This window comes from Rhinatrema bivittatum, chromosome 4, assembly GCF_901001135.1.
Source record: "Rhinatrema bivittatum chromosome 4, aRhiBiv1.1, whole genome shotgun sequence".
NCBI lineage: Eukaryota > Metazoa > Chordata > Amphibia > Gymnophiona > Rhinatrematidae > Rhinatrema > Rhinatrema bivittatum.
In genome coordinates, this window is record NC_042618.1 from 179,165,543 (window position 1) to 179,192,969 (window position 27,427).

Sequence of the window (27,427 nt, forward strand, 5' to 3'; positions counted from 1 at the left end):
CTTATCGCTTCTTTCTTGTCCTAGCGACAAAGAAAAACCATAAGTGTTGTAACTGGGATGAGTGAATAGCAGAGCATATCCATTTTTTTTATCTCTAGAATCCAGTGATCCATAGTGATTTGGGCCCACCTCTGATAGAACAGAGACAGATTGCCACCTATCCCTGATACCAGAAATAGGGCCCCAAGCACTCATTGGGCAGCTCTAGAGGAGCTGGAGACTGCTGCTCCATCCTTACCTCCTTTCTTAGGCCAAAAGGACTGAAATTTGGGTTATAGCCTCAGTCTCTGAATCAAAGAGCTGCAGCTCGGCCTGATTCTCCTGGAATCCCAGTACCTACCATGGGACGAGTAACTCCAAAGCAGAGCCTTAGACCGATCCTCTGGAAGCCTTGGGATTTTAGAGACATTCCATGCTTCAGCCATCTTTTCCAGCTCTCTCCCACACAAATGCCGCCCCTCAAAAGACAGCTTAGGTTAGTCTTGGAGATAGAGTCCACTGACCAGTGGCGCATCCACAGAAGCTGCTACGCCCCTATCATGGATGCCACTCCTCTGGCCAAGGGTTGCACCAAATTGTAACCAGTATCCACCAAATATGCAGCCCCCAGGTCCAATGGTGGAGACTCCTCTCCTAGTTCCTCCTGGGCATCTTGCGCCTTTTGCAGCCCAGACCTTGCCACAATAATGTAGCACACTGAAATCTGCAAAGCCATGTTCATAGTCTCAAAGGCTTGCTTGAGCACAGATTCTATCTTTTGGTCCTGTGTGGCCTTAAGGGCCATTCCACCTTCTACCAGAATGGTGGCCCTTTTTGTCACTGAACACACCAAGGCATTCACCTTGGGAAACCAGAACTTCTCCTTCTCCTGCGGATCCAATGGATACAACTTGGCCAGAGCTGCCCATTCTAAATCAATCAAATCCTGCACTGCCTGGTGTAGGTGAGAAAAACGTCAAGACTTTCCAAACTGATCATAATAGGGTTCTCCTTGGAAGCCGGCGTCTCCACCTTTTTATCATCCGAAATTTGCAATGTGTATAGAGACTGAGAAATCAGGGACGCCAGTTCATCTCTTTGAAATGGATACAACATGGACGTGTAGTCTTCTCCCTCCAATGGAACACCTTCTTTCAATTCTGTTTTACTGTCACCCTGGGGAAAAGTTTTAAAACTTCTGAGGGAGACCAATTGTCTGCTGGGTCTCCATCCTCACTTCCCACTGTAGGCCTCCTCTTACTTCTAACTTGCCCAGCAGGTGCGCAAGGAGAGCCAAGACAGTCCCTAGGCTGCTCCTTGCCCATTGCAAAAAGCATGTAATCCCTTCCAAATTTCCTGGGAAATAACTGACCAGGTAAAAGAGGAAATATCCACTGCAGTAGCAGAGCCCATGCACCCTGCATGGCCACAACTCCGCGCCCAACTGGAAGCTCTATATGCCGCTTAGGACTGAGAGGGGGGATAAAATGGCCACAGAGGCAGAAAGGAAAGAAGGGTAGCCTCCATGATCTGAGCTTCCCCTAAAACAAACCCCCCTGCTGATACAAAATGCCAGATAATCAGCTCTTGCAGGCCAAAAAACACTCGCAGCACAGTTTCAGAGCTGCTCTTGCATGAATATTCCTGATGTGGCATACTGTGCATAGAGTGGTCATCCTCCTGTGCTCCCCAGCCAGCACCATCTTGTTCCCATGCATCACTGCTCTAAACATATCTGTGGTTTAAATAGAGTGCCCAAAATAAATCCACCTTTCACCTAGCAGAGCTGTTCCCTGCAGCCAAAAATCAAGATCCCTTGCACTGCTGTGGTCACCTCCACTGAGCAGTTCTTCTGTCGCTGGCTGCCCAAATCTTAAGAAAAAATTCCGAGTATGCCAAAGGGACAAAGGAGGAGGAGGATGGAGAATAATAGAAGGGAAGGAAGGAAGGAGAAGAATAAGGGGGAGATCCAGAACCAGAACCCCCTGGAAGCCCCCTGGCCCTTACTAGCTCAACAGAGAGAGTGAACTAAAGCTGTCATTTCTTGAGCCCCAGGTACCCTATCCTCCTGTTTCTCCTATGGAGATATAGAGGCTCTCGTACAATGGAGGGAGAGAGAACCCAGTCTTTCACATCAGGAGCCTGAGCAGAGCCCAGTACAGCCTAACAGGCTCAAGACAACTAGACGGGATGTTTTTCTACCATCTGCTGGAGACAGACAGCAGGCTGGTGTCCGCGCAGAAGTATATAAGGAGTGACATCAGCAAGCCTCTTAATCTCTGATTCCTTCTGCTGGTTGGCGTGCATAACACATTGGTCTGTACTGGTCTAACTGTATGCAGAGGAAACACTGATATATAGCTCCATGTCAATAGGAGGACAAGCCAGTCCTGGTTTTACCCCATTGCATGAACAGTCATACCATCACTGAGCGCAGGGCCCTCTGTGGCACAGTTGCCCCCTCCTCTAACCCTGATTTCAACTTGGGTAGACAGAGGGTGCAGACTGATATTGGGGGGGGGGGGGGGGGGGGCGGTGAAGACTGGACAGGCTCAGTGCAATATCTGTGAAAAGATGGGCCCGGACAAAGAAGAGGAAATATCTAAAAGCAGGGATGGCATAATGCCCTTAAGTCTGTCTAATGGAAAATCCAGGCCTGTTTGAGCTTCTGGGGAGGTATACACTCAAGTAAAAATGTAATACTCACCATAAGCTCTGGATAGGTTGGCCGTTCTTTGGAATTCTTCTTCAAGCTTAAATAGGTAGAAGAGGGAAATACATTTAGGAAAAATGTCAACACTCCACAAAAACTCACAGCACGTACAGCATAGTACTTTAGCATTTTTACCAAAAGAGGTTGAAACCAGAACAGTATTCAGTTTTCTAAATACATTTAAAACTCGCTACAAATGCATTTGAAGAGCTGATTACATGAGGACTGTATATAATCCATATACACAAAGCCAACTGTAGAACAATCAATACAGAAAAGATAATTTTTTTAGAATTCAGAAATAATTCTATTGTCCTGGATGCTAAAAGCTGAGTTTCCCAAAGTGCTTGATAAGATGTGATGTAAATTTGGTTTATGACTTTAGATGTCAATTTTCAAAGGGTCTAGCTGCCAAACTTTGGGAGTTGGTTTGCTAAATTGGTCCCTTTGAAAATTTACTAGGGCTGTTTCCCTAAATATAGGCTCTTAGTTTCATAGGCTCCCTATGGATCCTAAGAAGTGGGAGGCTATGGGACCAGAATTAGGGTGGGGGAGAAAAAAATGGCTGCTTAGCATTGATTTTCAGCACTATCTTAGGCATCTACATCTAAGCGAATGAATAGCAATCCTAAATTTAGGTCCCTTCGTTTTTGGTTCCTGAATTTAGGTGAATTTCGAGCTTAAAGCTTAGGCCTCTTAGGGCCAGATTAATTAAGGTTTTTCTCTCATTTTGTATCTATGGGAAAAACCCTTAGTGAATCAGGTATTTAGTTGTTAGTTGAAATTAGGAACCTAACTTTAAATTTAAGAGCTCAGTTTTTCTCGTGTTTGTTTTGGTTTTTAGCATGTACTTGACCTCACATGACCACATTTTGCTACAGGATGGCCAGGATGCACAGCTGGCTGTAACTTGGACCTCAGGGGTGGAACGCTTACATTTTCTTTCAAGAGAAAATATAGTTTAAGACAGGAAATAGTTTACAGCCAAATTTCATTCTCTTCAAATAACCAAGTGGGAAAAAAGTGCCACACCAGACAGACAAACAAAATGTGACACTGGCTACTATAATGAACACATCCTCCCCAGGGCTTAGCAATCTTGGGAAGATGAGAGGGGAGGATATAAAAGGACCAGACCCTTCCTGACTCATCTTGCCATGAACTGTTCGATCAGATCTCATGCAAGTGTTGAGCCAGGACACAGACAGATCAAGATTACCTAAACAAAGAAGGTGCACATCATACCTTCTAGAGCCATAGAGACTTCTTCATGAATTAAACAGCAGGGATTTTATTAGAAAATTCTTTAAAAACTGATCTGCTGATTTTTAATTGATGAATTGAATGCTAATGCTGAATAAGCAGCTACAGTACCATCGGTGAGATGCTTACCAGTTACCTGATGAGTCATACAAACCCCTGCAAAAATCAATTAAACACATGGATGGCTGAAACACAGGGTCACATAGCAGGTTAAGCTTATTGATGAACACTGACCAAAAGTTAATGAGGCTGACAAGACAGCATATCTCAAACCAGCTGCAGTAGGTATGGTGGGATGGGACTCTGCCAGGGAGAGCTACCATAATTGTAAAGATCTAGGAGAGCAGTCCTAGTCTTACCATTCAGTTTTAATTTAAATTCAGAAATTCCCCAGCCTTATCAAGAGTTTAATCATCCCCTTGTAGGTCACTACGAGTTAAATAGTGAAAACACTAATACATTTAAAGGACTCTAATTGTACACATTCCAACTCCCAAAGCAACTTAAATTTAACTAGGAACCGAACAAAATTAAGATGAAGGCAGCAGTCCGGCAGCAAGAGGGAAGCCTTCCTGTCTTTTGCATCGAGTGACATGTATGATTTTTTTTACCTGCTGGTGAGAGGTTGTATGTGTGCACCCGGTGCAAAGAGCTCCTGTCTCTCAGAGAATGAGTCCAGTCTCTGGAGGCTAGAGTGGTAGACTGGAAGAGCTGAGGCAGACAGAGAGGTATATATATGAGACCTTCAGGGACATCGTAGCCAAGTCCCAACTCCAGTCTGGAGGAGGAAGATCTTGGAGGAGGAAGGTCTTCTGGACAGAAAGCATCAACCTGCTGCAGCAGGAAATGATCCTGTAGCAAGGATCTTCTCTCCAGGTGATGCATTGTCCTCTTGCACTGAGGATGTGTCTCCCAGGGATACTGCCCAGGAGGAAAGGGTTAGGTCGGCCATCATAGTTAGTGATTCGATTATTAGGAATGTAGACAGCTGGGTGGCTAGTGGATGTGAGGAGCACCTGGTAACATGCTTACCTAGTTCAAAAGTGGCGGACCTCCCATGTCATCTAAATATGATTTTAGACAGTACTGGGGAGGAGTCGGCTGTAGTGGTACATGTGGGCACCAACAGCATAGGAAAATGTGGGAGGGAGGTTCTGGAAGCCAAATTTAGGCTCTTAGGTAGAAAGCTGAAATACAGAACCTCCAGGGTGGCATTCTCTGAAATGCTCCCTGTTCCATGCACAGGTACACAGAGGCAGGCAGAGCTCCGTAGTCTCAATGATTGGATGAAACCATGGTGCAAGAAAGTTGATTCAGCTTTGTAAAGAACTAGGGAACCTTTTGTGGAAGGGGCACTCTTTTCTGAAGGAATGAGCTCCACCTTATCCAAGGTAGAACCAGGCTGTGCGCTAATCTTTAAAAAGGAGACAGAACAGCTTGTAAACTAAATCAACCGATGTCACACATGGTTCGGAGGGAGATATCTTCGAAAGATACTAATGAAGCATTAGAGTTAGGGCATCCCAACAGAGAGGTTCCAATAATAAGAAAAGTAGTCCATGTGCCTATAATTAAAGACTCAACTCAGCTAAAAGATTCAGAATTCTCTCTGTCAACTGAAAAGCAGAACGTAAATACAAACAAAAAACAGACTTTGAAATGTTTGTATACTAATGCCAGAAGTCTAAAAAGTAAGATGAGAGAGATAGAGTGTATAGCAGTGAATAATGACAGACTTAATTGGCATCTCAGAGATATGGTTGAAAGAGGATAACCAATGGGATAGTGCTATTCCAGGGTACAAATTATATCGCAATGATAGACAGGAGCATCCTGGTGGTGGAGTGGCGCTTTATGTCCGGGATGGCATAGAGTCCAACAGGATAAAGATCCTGCAAGAGACTAAATGCACAATTGAATCTTTATGGGTAGAAATCCCTAGTGTGTTGGGGAAGAATATAGTGATAGGAGTATACTACTGTCCACCTGGCCAAAATGATGAGATAGACAGTGAAATGCTAAGAGAAATTAGGGAAGCTAACTAAATTGGTAGTGCTCTTGTGAACCACCGTGTCTGAATGACGGCATATAAATAAACAAGTAAATAAATAAATAAATAAATAATGGGAGATTTCAATTACCCCGATATTGACTGGGTAAATGTAACATCGGGTCATGCTAGAGAGATGAAGTTCCTGGATGCAATAAATGACAGTTTTACGGAGCAATTGGTTCAGGAACTGACAAGAGGGATCAATTTTTAGATCTAATTCTCAGTGGAGCACAGGATTTGGTGAGAGAGGTAACGGAGGGGGGGCTCAAACTCAACCTATGCCCAAACTTCAAAAAACTCCTTGAAATACGTTAAATCGACTATCAGGGGAAAAACAGTCTTTCGGCAGCGACAGGGAGGGTCTATGGATTGATCTGTGGTATTATAGGAACGAATATTAGCAGGTAAGAACCAATTTTTCTTTCCTGCTCATACCCAGATCAGTCCAGACAAGTGGGATGTACCAAAGTACCCCTACATTGGGCAGGACCCTGAAAGACCTGCTTGCAATACACTCTCACCAAAAGACGCAACCTCCTGTGCCCTCACATCCAAATGGTAATGCCTGGTGAAAGTATGAAGCCAGAACCACACTGCCGCTCTACAAATCTCGAGGAGATAACTGACACTCTGCCCAAGAGGTTGCCTGCACTCTAGTAGAATGCACTTTCAGCCCCACTGGAATCTTGCGCCCCTTACAAATATAAGCAGAGCAAATGGCATCCTTCAGCCAACAAGAAATCTAGGCCTTGTCTCCTTTCTTTGAGCCACCGCACAACAAAAAAAGATGATCTGATCGCCGAAAAGAATAAGTAACCTCCAAATACCGCAACAGAGTCCACCGAACATCCAATAGATGCAACTCTCTCCCCTGGGGAGAATCCTTAGACCACTCCTGAAAACGCCAGAAGATCCACCGTTTGAGTAACATGAAAAGATGAGACCACCTTTGGCATATCGAGGGGACCGTCCACAACGTAACCTCATCATTAGAAATCTGCAAAAAGGGTCCCTGCACAACAGCGCCTGCAACTCCGAAATCCGCTTGGCAGAGCATATGGCTACCAGAAACACTGTCTTCAATGTCAGATCCTTCAACGTCGCCCTTCTCAAAGGCTGAAAGGTTGCACCACAGAGTCTTCTGGAGGCCACAAATGCTTGACCCCTTCAGGAATTGAACCACAACAGGATGGAAAGCTAAAGATTTACCCCGCAATTTACCCCAAAGAAACCCAAAAAGGAGGGAACTATAGGCTAGACTCTTAGACAATCCCTCCTGCAAAAAGGCTGAGTAACGTCCACAGACAGAGGATGCAATCTCTGAAGGATGCACCATGACGCAAAGACTCTCAAAACCCTAACATACGCCAGAGACGCAGAGGGTTTCCGAGGCTGGAGCAATGTAGATATGACCTGTTCCAAATATCCTTTCAGTCATAATTGCTGCCTTTCAAAAGCCAGGCCGTGAGACAGAAGTGATCTTCCCAATCGGAACATATGGGACCTTGCTGAAACAGGCGTGGCAGATGGGCCAACCTGAGGGGCTTGTCCACTGCGAGATACACCAGATCCGTGAACCACGGGCGCCGTGGAAACTCCGGCGCACCAGCACCACCGACCCCAGATGTGCCTCTTCACACTGCAGAACTCGCCCAATGAGCAGCCACTGAGGAAACACATACAGATGTATCCCTGTCGGCCAAGGGCACACCAGAGCATCCAGCCTCGCTGCGCCTACTTCTCATCTGTGACTGAAAAACCTTGCCGTCTTGGCGTTGGCCCTTGTTGCCATTAGATCCAACTTGGAACACCCCATCTGGCACAAATGCAATTCCATGCCTCCAGGGACAACTCCCATTCCCCTGGATCCAACCACTGCCTGCTGAGGAAATCCACCTGCACATTGTATGAACCCGCAACATGAGAACCCATTTCCTCTAGATGGAGCTCCACCCAAACAACTGTTGAGCTTCCAGAGCCACCACTTGACTCTTCATCCCACCTTACTGGTTGATGTATGCCACCATCGTCGCATTGTCCGAGAAGACCCAAAGCATCCTACTTCTGATCCAGGGAAAGAAGGCCTCCAGTGCCCGAACTGCCCTTGATTCGAGGTGATTGATGGACCAGGACCTCTCTTCCACTGACCAAAGCTTTTGGGCAGACCTTCCCAGGCACACCGCTTCCCAACTTTTAAGACTGTCATCCGTGGTCACTACCACCCAATTTGAGGTTTCTAGATCCATTCCCTTTACCAAGTTGTGTCACGATTGTGACGCGACAGCCACCACGATAGACTGGAGACTTGGATTCTCGCAGAAGATGCAAAGGCAGATGATACTCCTCCAACAAGGGATTCCACCTGGACAAGAGCGCGCTCTGCAGTGGACCCATGTGTGTGAAATCCACAGAACCAAATCCAATGAGGAAGCCATGGCCCCCAGAACCTGTAAATAATCCCAGACCGTTGGGACTGACAGCTGAAGCAGACGCGTCACCTGTGCCTGTAACTTCGCCAGCCTGTCTGGGGTCAGAAACACCTTGCCCTTCTGGGTATCGAAGAGCGCCCCCAGATACTCCAATGACTAGGAAGGCACCAGGTGACTTTTTGCCACAGTTATTACCCAACCCAGTGACCGCAAGGTGCCCATAAATCACTGGAGACCACTCGCACTCCTCCTTCTCTTTGCACAAATGAGTCAATCATCCAGATACAGATGAACCAATGCCCCTTCTCGAAGGGCTGCTGCCACTACCACCATCACCTTCATGAAGGTCGTGGTGCCGTGGCCAAGCCGCATGGCAGAGCTCAAAGCTGGAAGTGTTGACCCAACACCATGAACTGAAGAAACTTCTGATGGTCCTGTTGAATAGAAATATGCACATATGCCTCTGTCAGGTCCAACGACGCCAAGAACTCTCCTTTGCAAATCAACGCAATGACAGTTCGTAATATCTCCATCCGAAAACACGGAACCCGCAAGACCCTATTCACGTTTTGCAAGTCGAGAATGGGCCGAAACATTCCTTCCCTCTTGGGAACCACAAAATAATGGAGTACCTTCCTCGTCCATGCTCCTCCCACGGGATGGGAACTATTATGATTAAGCTTAGCCTCCACACTGCCTCTCGCTTGCTTCGAGAGTCAACGTGGGACTCCAAAATGGCTTTCCTGACTGGGCGAGAAAACTCTAGCATAATGCTATCTCTCATCACCTCTAGAAACCAGTGATCTGAGGTAATCTTGGCCAACTCCTCGTAAAAGTTGGACAATCTGCCCCCTACCACTTCTACGGAGGAATGGGCAATACTGGTTTCATTGCAATGACTTTCAACCACCAGTCCCTTAGCCGGCAACATCTGTGAAAGATCTGCAGGAGCCATGAAAGGACTGCTGCCGGCCCACCAACTGCTTTGCTCCTGCACCAGAGGAAGGCTTGCCTAAGCGGAAGCTACGCAACTCCTGAAAATGGGACCAAGACAGAAAAACTTTCTTGTTGGTTTTCCTGTCCTCAGGCATCCAGTTCCCTCTGGACTCTCCCAAAGTCTTCATCAATTAATCCAAATCCTCCCCAAAAAGGAGCTTCCCTTTAAAGGGAAGATTTCACAACTGGGAGCCCGATTCACACTGAAATACCCGTGTAAGGCTTGTATATGTTTTATGAATAATAATTATATCTTTCAGGAACCTGTCCAATTAAGATGGTTTCTGGCAGCACCCCCCCCCCCCAAGTAACCACAATAGAACCAGAGTAAGATAAGACATTTTGTTCTCAGCACTAATCAGCACAGTTAAAAATTAATGCGCTTAATGCGTATAGTAAATATAATTTACCCACCACCTTATTATCTTATAATTTGATGTCTAACAATAATCTCATGGAGTTGCATGTATGTATTTAAATACTATTTGAATGGAGTATTTCTTTTGTTTAAGACATCTATATTTGCTGTACAAGTGTTTATTTTCTTGGGATAAATTTTCAAAAAATTGAAAATAAAGAATTAAAAAAATAAATAAAAAGAAGATTACACAACTGGGCCTTGGCATCATGCTGCCACAAACCACAGTCCGGAGACTCAAAGCAGAAACTTCAAACATTCGCTTCAATTGAATTTCCAACTTGCGGTCCTGAACATCCCTCAGAGTGGCAGCCCCCCCCTGTCGAACTTCAGCCCATCTTCCGGAAAGTCCCACTCCCGGTTCACCAATTCCAAAACTTCTTAGGCAAGTTGAGGGCACTAGGAGGGCCTCGCAGCCTATCCAGGACTGGATTAATTTATTTATTTATTTATTTAAGTTCTTTTACTATACCGATACTCAAGACGAGGTCTTATCGTACCGGTTTACAATATAACAGGGGGAAACCAATTAACAACTAAGTGGAAAGGTAAAGTTACATTAAACAGGGAGCAAAGAAATGGGAGATGGAAAACAGGAGAGATTTTAAACGATAACAACTGGAGAGTGATAAAATTAACAAACAATATATTAGCGAGATATAAACATATTTATCTTAGGCGATTATTAACATAATATATCTGGGAGGAGGAGAATTGGGGAGGTGAGCGGGGGTGGAGTTAGGGCAGGGGCTGGAGACGGGAAGGGACTGATGCGGGGAGGGGGGAGGGATAGGGGAAGAGGTAGAAGGGTGATTAATGTCTTCATTATCCAATTCCTCCCAAGTCACTTTGACCCCCAGTTCCTGCAACACCTGAGGAATAAGGGGATGCAATTCTTCCTTTTTTAAATAAATGGACCCACCTGAGGTCATTTCCTTCTGACACTAGAAACTCATCCATATCAGGATCATCCTGATTCACATCCGGATCTGCCTGAGAAGCAGCATCCACATCCACATCTGGTTCTGCCCCATGCAACTTCAGGAGGGGAAACTTGGGGAGGTGAATACCCTTCTCCCCGGGGACTCGAGGGTGGCCTCAATCAGGGTGGTGTTTGCAAGGGGCACACTGTGACAGCCGCAGGTGCGACTTAAGTTTTCTCTTCCTTGGGCTGTTGGTGCTGCTTAGCTGTGTTTTTGCTGCGACTGCGGCATAGCTTTCTCCTGCTCGCCGACTGGGGCTGACTTTTTTGGCGCGGCGAGCTCAACTGTGTGGGTGGCCTGCTGCGGTTTTCAGCAAACTTTGTGGTGTTATGGCACCAAAGCCACATGTAGCGGCCTGTGGGCTGTCATCCGCGCAGCTCAGTGTTCGGTCCTTTAGCTCAGGCTAGGAGGTGGGAGACGAAGGCACCTCAGCAGGGTAAGCCTCGCAGAAGAGGGCCCTCTATTCTTTGGGGGCCACAGCTGTGGCACCGGGGGGCCTTGGGGTTCAGCCATCCCCGCAGGAGAGCGCAGGAAGGATCCTGCTGTCACTGTGCACTCACCACCGTGCCCAGACTGCTCCCACAGCCAAAAACTGCAAGCAACATTTTTTTTTTTAATACAAACTTTAATGGCACAAAACACAAAACAGGGTACTTCCCTGATAAACCGGGGAGCTCTCTGGTGTGGACCTCGAAGATCCTGAGGGAACCAGTCCCCTGGCTATCAGGACCTCCAGGCAGACACAACACCAGTCAGGGGTTTCCAACCCTCCCCCCAGTTGCCATGCTTCACCTGAGGGATGGTCCACGAAGCAGCCTAATACCTCAAGGAGCATCCGCCTGCTTTTCTCCTAAATTTCCTCTGGTGGATCCTCCTCTACAGCCATCCCATTTTCAATTGGTGTGCCTCAGGGTTCTGTCCTGGGACCTCTTCTCGTCTCCCTGTGCATTAATTCCCATAGTACTCTGATTTCCTCTCGTGGCTTTCAATACCATTTTTATGCCAATGACTCTCAGATCCACCTCTCTATACCAGAAATTCAGTCCCAGATATCAGCTTGCTCATCTGATATTGCTGCCTAGTTGTCCCACTGTCACCTTAAACTCAAATGAGCTCCTTACCTTTCCCCCTAAGCCCATCTCCCTTCTTCCTCCCTCCTCTATGTATTTCTGTGGATAACACTGTCATCCTCCCATACAGAATATCCAAAAATTATGCAAATCGTACAGTTTCTTTCCTTATTACATCACTCATATCTATCCCTTTCTTTCTTAACATACTAGCAGAACCCTTATCCATTCTATCATCTCCTTCCTCTTTTTCATTTTGCACCATCTTTGCAGCTTCTCTTGAGCAAAGTGCCTTTGTAGATTCTATCTACATTGCATATTCATGAAATATTTGTATGTAGCATCCTGGTTCCTAAATCCCAATATCTAATGCAAATATATGTCAATGCATACTTATTAGGGGTAGTCCAAAGCCCAGAGCAGTTCAGGATACTCCTTGAAGACTAGGTTGAGAACCACTAATCAAAATGAACTGGGTCCAGTTTACTCTACACCACATTCTAAAACTTCCCGGTAACTCCCCTGGATTATTAATCCACCCCTGCATGGAAATAACCTCATGTATCACTGCCTAGACCATCCCAGAGCAGGCCCATGTCTCTTCCCGTACTGTGCGAGTGTCACACTGACCTCCAAAACCAAAATTTCCCTCAAGACACAGGAAGTATACAAACTCAGAGGCTAGACTTGTCTGACATAGAGTAACCTTCCTTTTGGGATTCAATGTGAGTTAGGGTCACACCTCACAACACAGGAAAAGTGTCTTCGGCTGCTGACGTGAACTAAGGCCATGGAAACAAGGGATATATATATTTCTCATCGGATACCTTCCCTTCCTTGGCTTGTATTTACAGCTTAGTATGCTAATCACAATGTGCAAAAACAGAAAATCTCTCATTCAACAAAAGGCATCCTGTCTTGTTTAACAATGATGTTACACAGCAGAGAGAATAAATACAAATATATATGTAAGAGGTGACGGAAGAATGATTACTCTTATGCACTGTGAAGTTTTTAAAAGCTTAAATCAAAGTAAACCTGGGATAGAGTCAGAACAGAATCAAGATGCTCGCCCACCCCCAGTTAACCTACATCACATAGGAAATGCTCTTGCAGAAAGGAATGTCAGGCTATGTTGTCAGTGGGCAATTACTTCTCAGGTGTACTGGGAGACACAAAGCTGAGCACCGAAAGACTCCAGCTTCCGAGTAAGACAACGGCACACATCCTGCTGCCGTTCAATGGAACTATGCCATGCTGCTGCTTAAAAAAACATTTTCCTTTAACCGCTGCGTGATCCTGTTTTGACTGAACCTTAAGAATCCAAGCTCTGCGGACAGCTGAAACCATTTTTCCACAACAGAGAAAAGCTCAATTCCAAATTAATTTATCTTTGCTGTTCTACCTTTGTATTATATCTCAGAACACTGTGAAAAAGGGGATGTGTTCTTCACTGTACTCCTACCCCCTGCTATCCCTCTGATGGCCTAGTAAATCCGTTTTATTATATGTCACTCATTCTTCCTCCAAATATCGCTGGAATCTCAGTGTTTTTAATATTCAGGAGGCTTTTATTTTTCTGGCCATGTTTTTAAAGTAGGGATGGGGGAGGGGGCACAAGTGAAGGCACCGAAATGATATGGGGGGGCACAAGGGAACTAGGGTACAAACGTACAGAAGAATATTCCCTAAAGGAAAATTGGTTCTTGCCTGCTAATTTTCATTCCTGTAGTACCACAGATCAGTCCAGACTCCTGGGTTTTCCCTCCCTTCCAGCAGATGGAGACAGAGAAAGTTTTACTGACACTGCTACATAACCACATGTGCTACCTGCAGTTCCTCGGTGTTAATCTACATCCAAGCCAATCACAATAAATTTCAAAAACGTCCAAACTTTCCAAAACTTCCAAAATATGAAAAATATTCTCTGCTACAAAAAACAGAATGAGAAGACGACTCTCTCCCTCAATAAAATGGGTGGGTTCTAGACTCATCTGTGGTACTACAGGAACAAAAATTAGCAGGTAAAGGCCAATTTTCCTTTCCCTATACGTACGCAGATCAGTCCAGATTCCTGGGATGTACCAAAGCTCCCTACTTAGGGTGGGACCTGGAGTGTACCGCTCGCAGAATACTTTCACCAAAAGATGGGGACCCCGTACCTCCCACAGCCAGACAACAGTGTCTTGCAAAAGTATGTAGCGGCTTTCAAGTCGCTGCTCTGCAAATCTCCTGTGGAGAAACAAGCTGAGCCCCTGCCCACAAGGCCATCTGAGAACATGAGGAATGAGCATGCAATCCCTCCAGAACCGGACAACCATGAATAATGTAAGTGGAACCAATAGTCTCCTTAAGCCAACGAGCAATAGTAGCCTTAGAAGCCTGAAAGCCCCTCTTTGGACCGCTCCACAGAACAAAAAGGTGATCTGACCTCCTGAAGTCATTCATTACCTTGAGATACCTCAAACAAAGCTTTTCTTACATCTAACAACTTAAGCTCCCTCACATGAGGAGCGGATGTGTCCACCAGGGGAAAGACTGGGAGCTCCACTGTCTGATTCACGTGAAACGCCGAAACCACTTTTGGCAAAAAGGAAGGTACTGTCCTCAACGAGAACCCCAAATTCGAAATGTGAAGGAATGGGTCCCAACACAACTGAGCCTGAAACTCAGAAATCCTCCTAGCCGAACATATGGCCACCAGAAAAACAACCTTAAGAGTCAAGTACTTCAGCATCACTCTACGGCAGAGCTTTCCAAAGTGTGTGTCGGGACACATTAGTGTGTCGCCTGTAGTGTGGAGGTGTGTCGCCCGGTCCACAGGGCCGGCGGAAGCAGGGAACTATAGCAGGAAGATCGCCGGGCAGTGGTGGAGCTTACATCACCACAGCCCGAAGAAAAGGGTCACGTTCACTCCTCCTCCTTCCTGCCTGTGCAGCCCTGGAAGAAAAACGTTGCCGGAGCCGCGTGGGCAGGAAGGAGGAGGAGCATCTGCTGCGTACAGAAGAAGAGCAGCATTAATGGGCCGTTGCGGATCCCACGTCGCGACGGCCTGAGAAGAGGAGGAAACCCGATAGAAGGGCCACTGCGGCTCCCACGTCGCGGCAGCCCGAGAAGAGGAGGAAACCCGATAGCAGGGCCGCTGCAGATCCCATGTCACGGCCAGGGAAGATCAGGGCCTCTGAAGAGCCCATCCTTCGGCAACCCGTGCAGAGGGACAGCATGTGCCAGTGAGAGCCTGTGCTTGAGCAAGAGAGCATGTAGGAGTGAGAGAGCCTGTGTGTGTGAGAGTGAGACACATGTGCACGAGAGAGACAGTATGTATGTATGTATGTATGTATGTATGAGAGAGAGGCATGTGAGAGTGAGAACTGTGGATGTGTGAGATTGCATGTGAGTGAGAGCCTGTGTGTGTGAGAATGTGTGAGATAGCATGTGAGAATGAGAACCTGATTGTGTGTTTGAGGGAAGACAGATGGAGAGAAAAGAAATAGAAAAAAAGACCCTGTAAAAGGAATTGGCAAAAAAACAAGAAAGGAAAGGTGGAAAAAAAAGCCTGTGACCAACCGATTAGAAAACTAAGATCAGACAGCAAAGGTAAAAAAAAAAATTACTTTTTAGTGATTGGCACATGTAATCTTTGGGAATGTGCAAGAGTAGCACTTTCTCTATGCCAATCTCACAATGTACGAGATCAGAATGGAGGAAGTGGAAGCCTGCAAATATTTATTATGAGATAGGTTGTGTTGTGAAACATTTTATTTATGTATATATTTAAGGAAACATACATAAATTGTTGAAATACATTTTGTTCGTTTAACCTTTAACTTCTGGTTTGCTGGTAGACTGAATTACTGTGTCACGAAAATTATGTTTGTCTAAAAAGTGTGTCACCAACATGAAAAGTTTGGAAAGCTCTGCTCTACGGAGTGGTTCAAAAGGAGCTTCATATAAACTCCTGAGGACAAGATAAAGATTCCAGGATGGACGAACCCGTCAAAGTGGAGGATGCAAATTCTTTGTCCCTTTAAGGAACTGAATAACATACGGATGTACAGAAATAGAGGACCCATCTATCTTGTCAAGAAAACAACTTAGATCTGCCACTTGAACTTTAAGTGAGCTGAGACAAGTCTTTGGCAAAACCTTCTTGCAGGAAGGGCAAAATGTCAGAGACTGATGACCTGAGAGGGCGAACACCTTTAGCGGAGCATCAGAACTCAAAAACCTTCCATACCCATATGTAGGAAATATTAGTAGACTTTCTCCTGGCTTGCAACAACGTAGTAATGATCACCTCTACATAACCCCTATGTCTCAAACGCCACCTCTCAAAAGCCATGCCACTAGACAAAAGTGAGCAGCCTGGTCGAAAAATATGGATCCCTCATGCAGAAGACCTTCTAGATGACCAAAGCGAATTGGTCCGGCCACAGCCAAGTTGACTAGATCCATGAACCACGGACACCGCAGCCATTCCGGTGCCACCAATACTACTTCTCCCTGATGCTTTTCTATGCGATGAAACACCTTGCCCACGAGCAGCCAGGAAGGAAAGATATAAAAGTAAACACCCCCCTCCCCCGCTGCCAAGGTAGTACCAGAGCATCGATGCCCTCGGCCTGTGCTCTCGCCTCTGACTGAAAAATCAAAACACCTTGGCATTCAGACAAGTCACCATTAAGTCCACATAGGGGGAGACCCACCACTTGCAAATGAGCTGCATCACGGACTCCAACAATTCCGACTTGCCCAGATCCAGCACCGTCTGACTCAAGTAATCCACTTGAACGTTTTCGACCCTGACTATGTGGGATGTGCTATTCACTCCAGGTGCTGCTCTGCCCAAAAAACTAACTCTTGTGCCTCCCGGGCTACTGCTTGACTCCTGGTTCTGCCCTGATGATTGATATACGCCTCCGTCGTCGCATTGTCCAAGAGAACCCTCACTAACGATAGAAATTCCTGCAGGGCTAAGTGGACCGCTCTCGTCTCTAGCTGGTTGATAGACCACGCAGACTCTTTCATGGACCAGCCATCCTGAGCTGTCTGGTACTGACACACTACTCCCCAACCAGAGAGACTAGAATCAGCAGTAACTACTACCCAATTCGAGTCTTCAAGGTCCACACCCCAGATGAGATTGGAAGTTAGAAGCCACCAGGAAAGACTCTCTCATGTGATAGCCTCGAATGGTAATGAAAGTTGAAACTCCTCCAAGACCGGGTTCCACCGAGCCAAAAGCACTCTCTGCAATGGTCTCATGTGAGCAAAAGCCCATGGCACTACATCCAAGGTCGAGGCCGTAGAGTCCAGAACTTGCTATTAATCCCATACTTTGGGCACCTGTAACTGCAACAATCGCCGGATCTGCCCCTGCAACTTCAGCACACACTTCTCTGAGAGATACACCTTGCCGGCTAGAGTGTTGAACCGAGCCCCCAGATACTCCAAGGACTGCGTCGGTAACAGGCCACATTCACCACCCAACCTTGTGACTGGAGGACATCGAGAACCTTTTGAACCAATTGGCGACAAAGAACCTCCAACTTCGCCCTGATAAGTGTTAGATCCAGAGACGCCAGAAACTCTCCTTTACGAACCGCCACAATCACCAACCTTAAGGTTTCCATCTGAAAACACGGAACCTTTAGTGCTGCATATACTTTCTTTAAATCTAAAATCAGGCGGAAAGTCCCTTCCTTCTTTGGGACCACAAAGTAAATGGAATATCTTCCCCTGTGAACCTCTTTGCAGGGAACCAGAATCACTGCTTCCAGGCGACGCAGCTGGTCCAGCGTCTCTTGAACCACTACTTGTTTGTCCAAGCAGCCACACAGGGAAAATAAAAACAAATCGCGGATGGGATGAGCAATTTCTAAAACATAGCCGTCCTTTACCACGCTGAGGACCCACTGGTCCTGAGTAATTCTGGCCCAAGCCTCGTAAAACCGTGACAGGCAACCTCATATAATAGGAATGATGAAGTAGACCAGCCTCGCCGCATTGCAAGGACTTAAGCCCAGATGCACCCCTCGGCAGTGCCTCGGGATGGCCTTTGGGCACCCCAAAAGGATTGAATCCAGGACTGCCCCCAAAGGGAAAACTGTCTTTGAGGCCCAGCTGCCGAAAACGGGAACGCATCTGAAAAATCCTCTTGCCCTTAGGCTTATCCTCCGGACCTTATTATCCCCAAGAGATTGCATCAACTGCTTGAGGTCCTCACCAAATAAGAGTCAACCCTTGAAAGGCAACGAGCCTAACTGCACCTTGGAGGAGATGTCCGCCACCCAGTTTCACAGCCAGAGCAACATTCTGGCAGAAACCACAGATGCCATAAACCGAGATGAGGTACAAACCAAGCATCCACTCTTTAGGCAACTGCCACCTCAATTCGCTCATCCCTGTCTGTCTCCTCGCCCGACTTCGACAGGCTTTTCTTGCATCTGCTACACCCAGCGGAGACAAGCACGTTGCATAAAACTCATACAAATAGAAGCATGCAAACCCAGAGCTGAGACCTCATAAATCCTCTTGAGGTGCACCTCCAGCTTACGATCCTGAATGTCCTTCAACGCCACGGAGCCTACCACAGGGATAGTCACCTCTTAGTAACCACCAAAACTGCAGCATCGACTTTATGCAGAGCAAAACATTCCAACACCTACTCAGGCAATAGATAAAGCTTTGCCATGGCCTTTCCCACCTAAACCCAGAATCAGGAGCTCCCCATTCTGCTTCCACTAGCTTCTTTACTGAATTGTGAATCAGGAAGGCCGTCGGGGACCCCGCATTCCATCCAGAACCAGATCCGCCCCCTGCAAATCAGAGTCCTCCTGGAAGTTCGTAACTCCCAGAACCTGAAAAGCCAGAGGTAGCAAGGCATCAAGCTCTTCTCTTCTAAAAAGTCAGACGACCTTTGGGGACTGGGACTAGCAGATCATCCCCTTGACCCGCACCTCTGGCCACAGGATCCACTGGATCTACCGGAACATCCAGGTCAAGAGCCTCCTCTGCCCCCACCGGAACCTCGCCAGACTCATCGGACTCATCCTCCCCTGGGCCAGAATCTGAGGGGAGACCCAGCAACTGCTGAACTGGGGAAACCCAATGTCTCCCAGAATTAATCTGTTTTGGGCCTACCATACACCCCTCAGTTGTCTGGGCTGGCCAGGACCGCGAATCCCTAGCCACACAAGCTGCTTGGCCAGGTAAGCCTCATGCAGCAGCAGCAGCACAAAACCTGTAGAAAATGGCCTTAATGCTCCAGACCCCGCAGGGAAAGTGCCAGGAACCGGTAGCATGGGGCCCCTTCCTCCTCAAAGTCCCCATGATCGCATCCAGAGACTGAACGGGCCGGAGACAAGCATGAGGGGGCATCCCCCCCCTCTCCAGCAGCACGGGAATGGCTAAAAGCGATTCCAAGATGGCCACTCTTCCCACACTGATCAAGAAAGGATCAGCATCTCGGCAAGGGCCGAGCCGCAGTCCATTGCAAACGGGGAGAAGCTGACTGACACACAAGTAGGAGAAAACCAAAAACAAAATAAACCTGCTTCAGTCACCTTAAACAGTGAAGTAGCCGCCTGCCCAGCCGAGCCGTGCAACTACCTTCAGTTCCTTTCCTTTTCATTTCTTTTTTTAACCTTACTCAAACTCCCAAACCGAGGCACAAAGTCTATAAAAAGAATAGACTGCCTCAGACTAAAGGATATCTGGAGCCTACAGCTGCCTGAGTGGCCTCATGAAGGGGAGGGATCTGGACCACCAGATTTACACCCCATGGACGCATGATATGAACACACACAAGGGTCACCAACCCCCAGCTCGTCCGCCTCAACTGGACAGGGAAGAACCCACCAGGCTTCAAAAACCCCCAAGAGGAAAGCTCAAAAAGGAAAAAAATTGCCCAGACTGCAGGTTTTGCACCCATCTACCATCTGCTGGATACAGAGAAATACTGAGGAACCACAGGTAGCACATGTGGTTAATTAGCAGTGTCAGTAAAGCTTTCTTTTATCTCCATCTGCTGGAAGGGAGGCAAAACCCAGGAGTCTGAACTGATCTGGGTACATTCAGGGAAATACCTTTCATTGAGCAGAAGCTCCACAAAATCCATTATAAGCCAATGGGCTACAATAATAACAAAGGAAAAGAGATTGGGCAGGGGGAGGGGGAGCAGGAGCTGGTAATACCCTTCCTTGGTGAAGTTTGGTTAGACACAAAGAACATGATAGTAGATAAAGACCAGACAGCTCAACCACATCTCCTGCTCAGCTTTATACTCCCTTCCTATCCCTTAGAAGTCCCCAGCATTTGTTCCATGCTTTCATGATTCTGACACTGCCCTGGTCTCCAACACTACCACATGGAGGCTGTTCCAAGAAAGATTTCCTTCAATTATTCCCGATTCTACTGCCTTTCAGCTTCACCCCATGACTCTTGTTCTAGAGCCTCTTTCCATTGAAAGACACCCACTTCCTGTGCATTTAGTCATTGGAGGTATTTAAATGTTGATGATATCTCTCTTTTCCCTCCTTTCCTCTAGGATATACATGTTTAGATTTTTAAGTTTGTCCCAATATACTTTGGGGCGGATTTTCAGAGCCCTGCTCGCGTAAATCCGCCCAAAACCGGGCGGATTTACGCGAGCAGGGCCCTGCGCGCCGGGAAGCCTATTTTACATAGGCCTCCCGGCGCGCGCAGAGCCCCGGGACTCGCGTACGTCCCGGGGTTCTCGGAGGGGGGCGTGTCGGGGGGCGGGACCGGAGCGCGCGGCGTTGCGGGGGCGTGTCGGCAGCGTTTTGGGGGCGGGTACGGGGCGTGGCTACGGCCCGGGGGCGTGGCCGCACCCTCCGTACCCGCCCCCAGGTCGCGGCCCGGCGCGCAGCAGGCCCGCTGGCGCGCGGGGATTTACGTCTCCCTCCGGGAGGCGTAAATCCCCCGACAAAGGTAAGGGGGGGGTGTAGACAGGGCCGGGTGGGTGGGTTAGGTAGGGGAAGGGAGGGTAAGGTGAGGGGAGGGCAAAGGAAAGTTCCCTCCGAGGCCGCTCCGATTTCGGAGCGGCCTTGGAGGGAACGGGGGTAGGCAGCGCGGCTCGGCGCGCGCAGGCTATACAAAATCGATAGCCTTGCGCGCGCCGATCCAGGATTTTAGTGGATACGCGCGGCTCCGCGCGTATCTACTAAAATCCAGCGTACTTTTGCTTGAGTCTGATGCGCAAGCAAAAGTAGGCTGATCGCGCTTCTTTTAAAATCTACCCCTTTATGTTGAAGACCGCTGACCTTATTAGTAGCTGACCTCTGGACCGGCTTTATATTGTTTATATTCTTTTGAAGGTATGGTCTTCAGAATTGTACACAGTACTCCAAATGTGGTGTCATCATAAACTTATATAGAGGAAATATCACTTCCCTTTTTCCTGTTGGCTATTCCTCTCCCTAAACATCCAAGCATCCCTTTTGATCTTCTGCCACTGTCTTATCTTGTGTAGCCACTTTATAAAAATCAGATAGGATCACCCCCAGATTCTGCTTTTCAACTAACATCAGCTCCCACTACCCTCCATGTCTCATACTAGACGTCTCAACACTGTTTTCTATCGCTGCCCTCAGTTACCTGTACCCAGCATGCCCAAATTCTGGTACAATGCTGGCGTTCACCATTTTTAATGGTAGGCCACTTCAGACCTTCGCTTCCTCTTTGATTATTACAAGATCAATACTTGATATAACACTCAGGTCCCCTTCCAGGTCTTGCTAACAAGTTTGGTAATAATCTGCACAGTTGCCAAAATCAGTGAAGCTATTGTCCAAAATATCCAGCCTCCTCATGCTCATTCTTGCCTGGGTTTTATTGAAAGTCATGTCTAACCCCTCCTCCACAAATCAATAAAAGGAAGGGAATAAGTCTAAAATTGAGAGTCTGTTTGTTCTATGCAATGAATTATCCCCACTATGCACTCTTTCCTTTCACAGACAGGGCACAAACAATGGGACTGGCTCTCTTCGGCAGCTTACCACTGTGAGGTAAAATCAACAAACTCTGCCGAAAATCTGTCTGCAGGGAGCTGTGGCGAAGGTTCCTCCACCACCTGCTTGAGTTGCTGGAAAGGAGTCCCCCAGGAGTCGTAGGGAAACCGCAAGATGGCCAATTCAATCTGCAGAGAGCGAGGAACAAGTCAGAACTCGGAGCAGGCAATTGCAGAGTCCCCCACCCCCCTCTCCAAGGCTCCCCAAAATCCTGTCCAATTATGTTTCTGACTGTGGCATAAAAAAAAACCCAATACTGTGGATCCGCAGTCCTATTGTACAGGCTGAACGCAATCTAACTTCAGTGGATGGTTGAGGGATGCAGATGCAACTAATTGAAAAATGCCCATTTAAGGTGCTGCAGTAGTACACAATAAAAAAAAGCAAGATATTTTACTGTGATGGAGAAAGGGTCACCGTGCATGTTATAAAATACGATATCCGCACGCAGGGGGGGGAATTTTCAACATGTGCAGCGACACGATCAGCCTTTTTTCCAGTTCCCTCTCAGTCCGCTCCTTAATTGGGAACTTCCCTACCCCCCTGCTTAACCTTCCTTCCCTTTCCACCCCAAACCCTAACCCCTACCTAGCCACCCCAATTTTTTTTTATTTCACCTACTTACTGCTCCTCTGGAGCTGAAGTATTTTCTGCGCCGAGCTGCCAGCACGCGCTTCCCCAGGACAGCATCTAATGGCGCTGTCCCGGCCCGATCCACCCCGCCCAGGCATTTCCAAAAATGCGTGCGGTGCATGCAAGGCCCGGCCACGCGCGTAACCCCCTTTATTTACTCGCGTGGCCCTTTTAAAATCGGGCTGTTAGTGTACCTGAATGTAACTTGCCTTGAGCTACCATTGAAAAGGAATGAACTAAACCTAAATAAATCCAGAGTTCATCTTTGCCATGCAGCAAAGTGCATTAAATGCCTGACTGTTCAGAGCCCTGCAGTGCTGAACAGATTCATTTACTCTTTTGTGCAAATACTGACCTCTGCTGGCCCTAAACTGGAACGGACAGTTAAAGCCAAAATATGACATATTGCACATCTTGCCTGCATCGACTCGTGGGGGGCATAATACCCTCATTCAAAACAGCCACCTTCCTTCCTGCATCGTTTTCTTCGCTAGAGTTACAGCCTGGCTCACCCTTAATTAACAGCAGTGGCTCAAACTAAGGAACTGCCTTTCATCCCCTTTCCGGAAATCTTCTCATTTACATGTTACTGAGGCTGGGAAAGGCCACCCCGTAACCCATTAAGAGGGAGCCCACCAATGTCCTGCCACCAACAAAAAGCATAAGATGAAGCAGAGTTTCATACCATTGTGATTCCCAAACTCCAGATATCAGATTTGACACTGTATCCCTTCTGATTTAGTTCAGGGTTTATCCTTTCGGGCTGCAAAGAAACAGGCAGATATTTAAAAAAAAAATAATAATAATAATAATAATAATAAAAGTTTCCCATCAGCCCTGATTATTTCCCTCTACATATTAGAACTATATTCCCACAATAATGGAAGCTTCTTTCCTTCCAATTAAAGTTAGACATTAAGGAGGTCAATATTCAAAAGATATTTAGATGGATAACACAAGTTATCTGACTAAATGGCTAATGTGGTATATTCTGCTGCTAATCCAGCCAAATTATAGGCGGATAAATACTTATCCGGCCATAAATTTAATCATATAAAAAAAAGGGGCATTTCAGTGGGTTCAGGGGAGGAGCTGAGATATCTGGCTAACTTTGCCAAATATTGTGTATATCTGGCTAGGATAGCTGGATAATTTTAGACCTGCTCCAGAGCAAGGCAACCTTGTTTGGCCAGATAACGTGCTCCTTAATCGGATATCTTGAAAAGATATCCAGCTAAGTTGCGCTGTCATCACCAACTAAACTAAAATAAAAGATAAGCTGCCCAATCCCCTCCTTCCCCCCAAAGCATAATACAAGCCAGGCCATGTATCCTAAACCTGCCCCCTAAAGCCTTTTAAAGATTAGCAAATTGCCCGGTATTGTAGGCCAAGCCCCCATCCTACTTTAACATTCACATCAAGATCAGCCTGCTTCCCCGTCTTCCCCCCCACTCATCCCCATCCCCGCCAATACCCTCTGCCCTGCTCCTGGCGCCTCCAGCACTGCTCTATATGTAGCCAGATAGCTTTGGGCTGGCATATTCAGCAGGTCGTTTCTCCCACTGAATATATGGGACAAATTATACAGCTAACTTTAGCCAGATAATTTGTCCACTAACTGGCCTATTGAATATGGACCTCTATTTCTTTTTCAGTTGGTCTAAAAATCTCAAACAAAGAGTTGGGTCAAGTATTCCACTGTCATAATGCAACACCTCTGGCCAGATTATGGGCCCATTATTGCAAGGCTTTGTAAGGAGCTCTACTGTGTGGCCCCCGGCCACAGGCTGGGCAAAGTTAGTTGAGAAGAGATATAAAATAGTGTAACAGGGGTTACAGAAAACCCAGAGTAGTTATAAAATTAGACTCATGGCACAGCACAGTAATTTTGCTTACTATAAATGGTGTTTTTTGTAGATAGCGGGATGAATTAGCCATAACATGCAGGGTGACATCACCCAGTGACACTGAATGGACTTCTCTCACAGCTAGTAAGAGCTTTTGCTATACTGAGCATGTGTGGGAATTCCTGCACAGGCATTTCCTCATGAGTTCACTCAGTCAATTTTAGATCTGTCTAGCTACATAGTGGACTCTCCAGGGAGGCAGTTGGGTATTTAGTATGACTAAGTCGTCCTGCTCTCTACAAAAAAACATTTATGGTACGCAAACTTGCTTTTTCCATCAATAAAAAGAGATTAATTAGCTATAGCATTTGAGGAGTCTCGAGCTGATGGATGCAATTCATAAGAACATAAGACTTACCATACTAGGTCAGAACAAAAGGTACATCAAGCCCAGTATCCTGTTTCCAACAGTGGACAATCCAGGTCACAAGTACCTGGGAAGACCTGGAAGTCCTGACAGCATAGATGTGCTGCTACTACTGCAACATTTGGTGAATATCCTCGACCGAAGAGAAGTACTTTATATAGATAGTGAGAAGAATCCATCACACAGCACAGATATTGCTAATAAGAAGGGTGGCTGGGTATGTAAGCATAAGCATCTTTTATATCCAGAGTGCACATCCACTCTCCCTTCTGGACAAAGGGGAAAATTGTGTGGAGGGAATTCATTTTGAACTTCTCCATGTTTCTTAAATCCAAAATTGGTCTCAGTCCCTCAGATTTCTTTGAGATGAGGAAATAACAGGAGTAAAACCCCTGGCCACCGAGATGGGGAGGAACCGTTTCTATTGCCTGCTGTTCGAGTAGCGAGTCTACCTCCTGGGAGAGCTGTGTTGAATGAGATGGATCCTAATTTAAGGCTAAGTGGTGAGAAAGCATGGGAAGCTGGGAGAAACGCAAGCGGTATCCAGACTCCACAATCTTGAGAACCCAGCAATCTTTGGTGATCTTGTGCCAGTCTTCTAGGTAGTGATAGATTCTCCCCCCTACCGGATAGGATATTGCAGGACTTGAAAGCTGGTCAAAAACATGGTCCAAGCTTTGGCTGAACCTGTTTTGTTGCTTTTTGGTTAATGGTGTTCATGCTGTCGAACGCGAGTCGGAAGTTGTTGTTGTTGCTGAAGTAGGGATAGCATCCGATATTGCAGGAATTGACAGAAGGGGTGTCTCTGGAAATATAACCTTTTAAAGGCATAGAATGTAGCCTTGTAAAACACTGCTGTTCCAGTCCTGTGGAGAGAAACTCATTTCCATGTGTTGTTCCTTTATTTGAGCCACTGTTTCTCTGAGCTTTTCTCTGACGAGATTATCACCCAAACAGGGCACATCCGCCAACTTTTCATGAACATCCTTGCATAGAGTACTGGCTCTCAACCAGGCCATATGACAAGCTGTAATAGAGGTCAACAAGCAGCATGAGATGGTACTGAATGCTTCACAGACAGATCGAAGAAGATGGTATATACACTCTTCAGCATCAATAGTGGCTGAGGGTATGCAATTCTGCCATCTCCAACCAGAAGAAAAGGCTTCAGTTATTGTATACAATTGTGTGTAGAACTGATGAGCAGTGATCCATGCATTAAGCATGGAGCTTTGAAATATCTTCTTGCCAAAATTGTCCAACAGTCTGGGATCGTTCCCTGGCGGCATATTTTAATATATTGTTTTCTTTGCTCTTTTAAGAGCAGATTCTACTTCTACTGATTGATGGGGTAACTGTACTATTCCAAAATCTGTGGATTTTTTTTTTTAATTATGTAAAGGTCAGGTTTCCTTGCTTCTGGGGTACAGGAAATGGGATTTTTCTACATTCTCATTTATAAATCTTGAAGGATCCACTGGAGCTTCCAAAACCTGGAAGAGACTCAAGACGTCTGTATGAGGATCTTTGTCCTTACATACATTTACTCCAAGGACTTTTCCTAATTTGTCCAGAAACCTAGAGTAGGAAAGGTCTTCTAGGGGAGATAAGTGTTCCGGGGGGGGGGGGGGGGGGGGGGGGGAGATGCAGGCGGAGGTTGGAGGGAATTGCCACTGATCTCTCTACAAAGCCTAAAGGTGAGGAAACACTGATTCAGTGATGAAGCTCATCTCAGAGGTGTGTACTCCTCATGAACATCCTCTAAGCAGCTAGAGTCTGCTGCATGGGAATGCCATGTGCTAGAAGCCTCTTGTGGGGGTTCCAGAGTATCAACATGTATTGGGGATGCTGATACTCCCTCTTATGGAAGTTAAAGATGACATCTTTAAATGGAAAGGTTGTATGGTATCCTCCTTATCCTTAGTCATTAATGAAATAAAACATTTTTCACCAACTCCACTACTTGGTAAAGTGGTTGACGTACCCTCTGACCTAGTGTGGGTGGTAGATCATCATCTTCCAATATTAGAATGGAATCTTGCACATCTTCTGGACTTTGAAGAATTTGGACTGGAGTCCAACTGTAAACAAGAGGTATCGGAGAGCAAATTGGATCTGGCATTTCTAGACACAGTCCTTGTGACAGTAATTTTGTTGACAAAGAGTGCTCTAGTAATCAGTGCTGGAAGAGGGATCATGCTCCCTTCTTTTTCTGTGAAGAGCTTGATCTGAATACGATATGGCTGTGTAAGAAGGTTTGCAGTATGATGTGCTGATACTTCCAATGGCTTAATGGCTGAAGATGTCGAAGATCAACGATCTGGAGCACAATGTGTCTAGGGCTTATGAATTGGATGTGCCAGAGACTTCTGCGCCAATGGTGGCAGCACCTTATATTTCAACAGCAATACTGCAGTCTTGTGCACCAACAGTGCCAAAGGCATTGACGGGACTCTAAGCATCGATGGGGCTGTCAAGGCCAGGCTACCCTCTGCTGGTTCCTGGGGGTAGCCCTGCAGCCACTCCAAAGCCCTTTCAGACTGACGAACAGGAACAGTGAATGCATGAGCCCCTGTGCCGTGGCG

General features: G+C 46.6%; 1 protein-coding gene across 1 annotated transcript in view; it reads right to left on the bottom strand.

Moving 5' to 3' along the window:
• The window catches only part of MAP2K6 (mitogen-activated protein kinase kinase 6), a 139,270-nt gene that overhangs the window by 23,138 nt on the left and 88,705 nt on the right, over window positions 1–27,427 (bottom strand). Inside the window, exons 9-11 of the mRNA XM_029599286.1 lie at window positions 23,254–23,331; window positions 21,924–22,063; window positions 2,687–2,732 (exon numbers count right to left, since the gene is read on the bottom strand). Coding sequence (XP_029455146.1) covers window positions 2,687–2,732; window positions 21,924–22,063; window positions 23,254–23,331 — 264 coding nt within the window. The remainder of the gene's footprint in view (window positions 1–2,686; window positions 2,733–21,923; window positions 22,064–23,253; window positions 23,332–27,427) is intronic.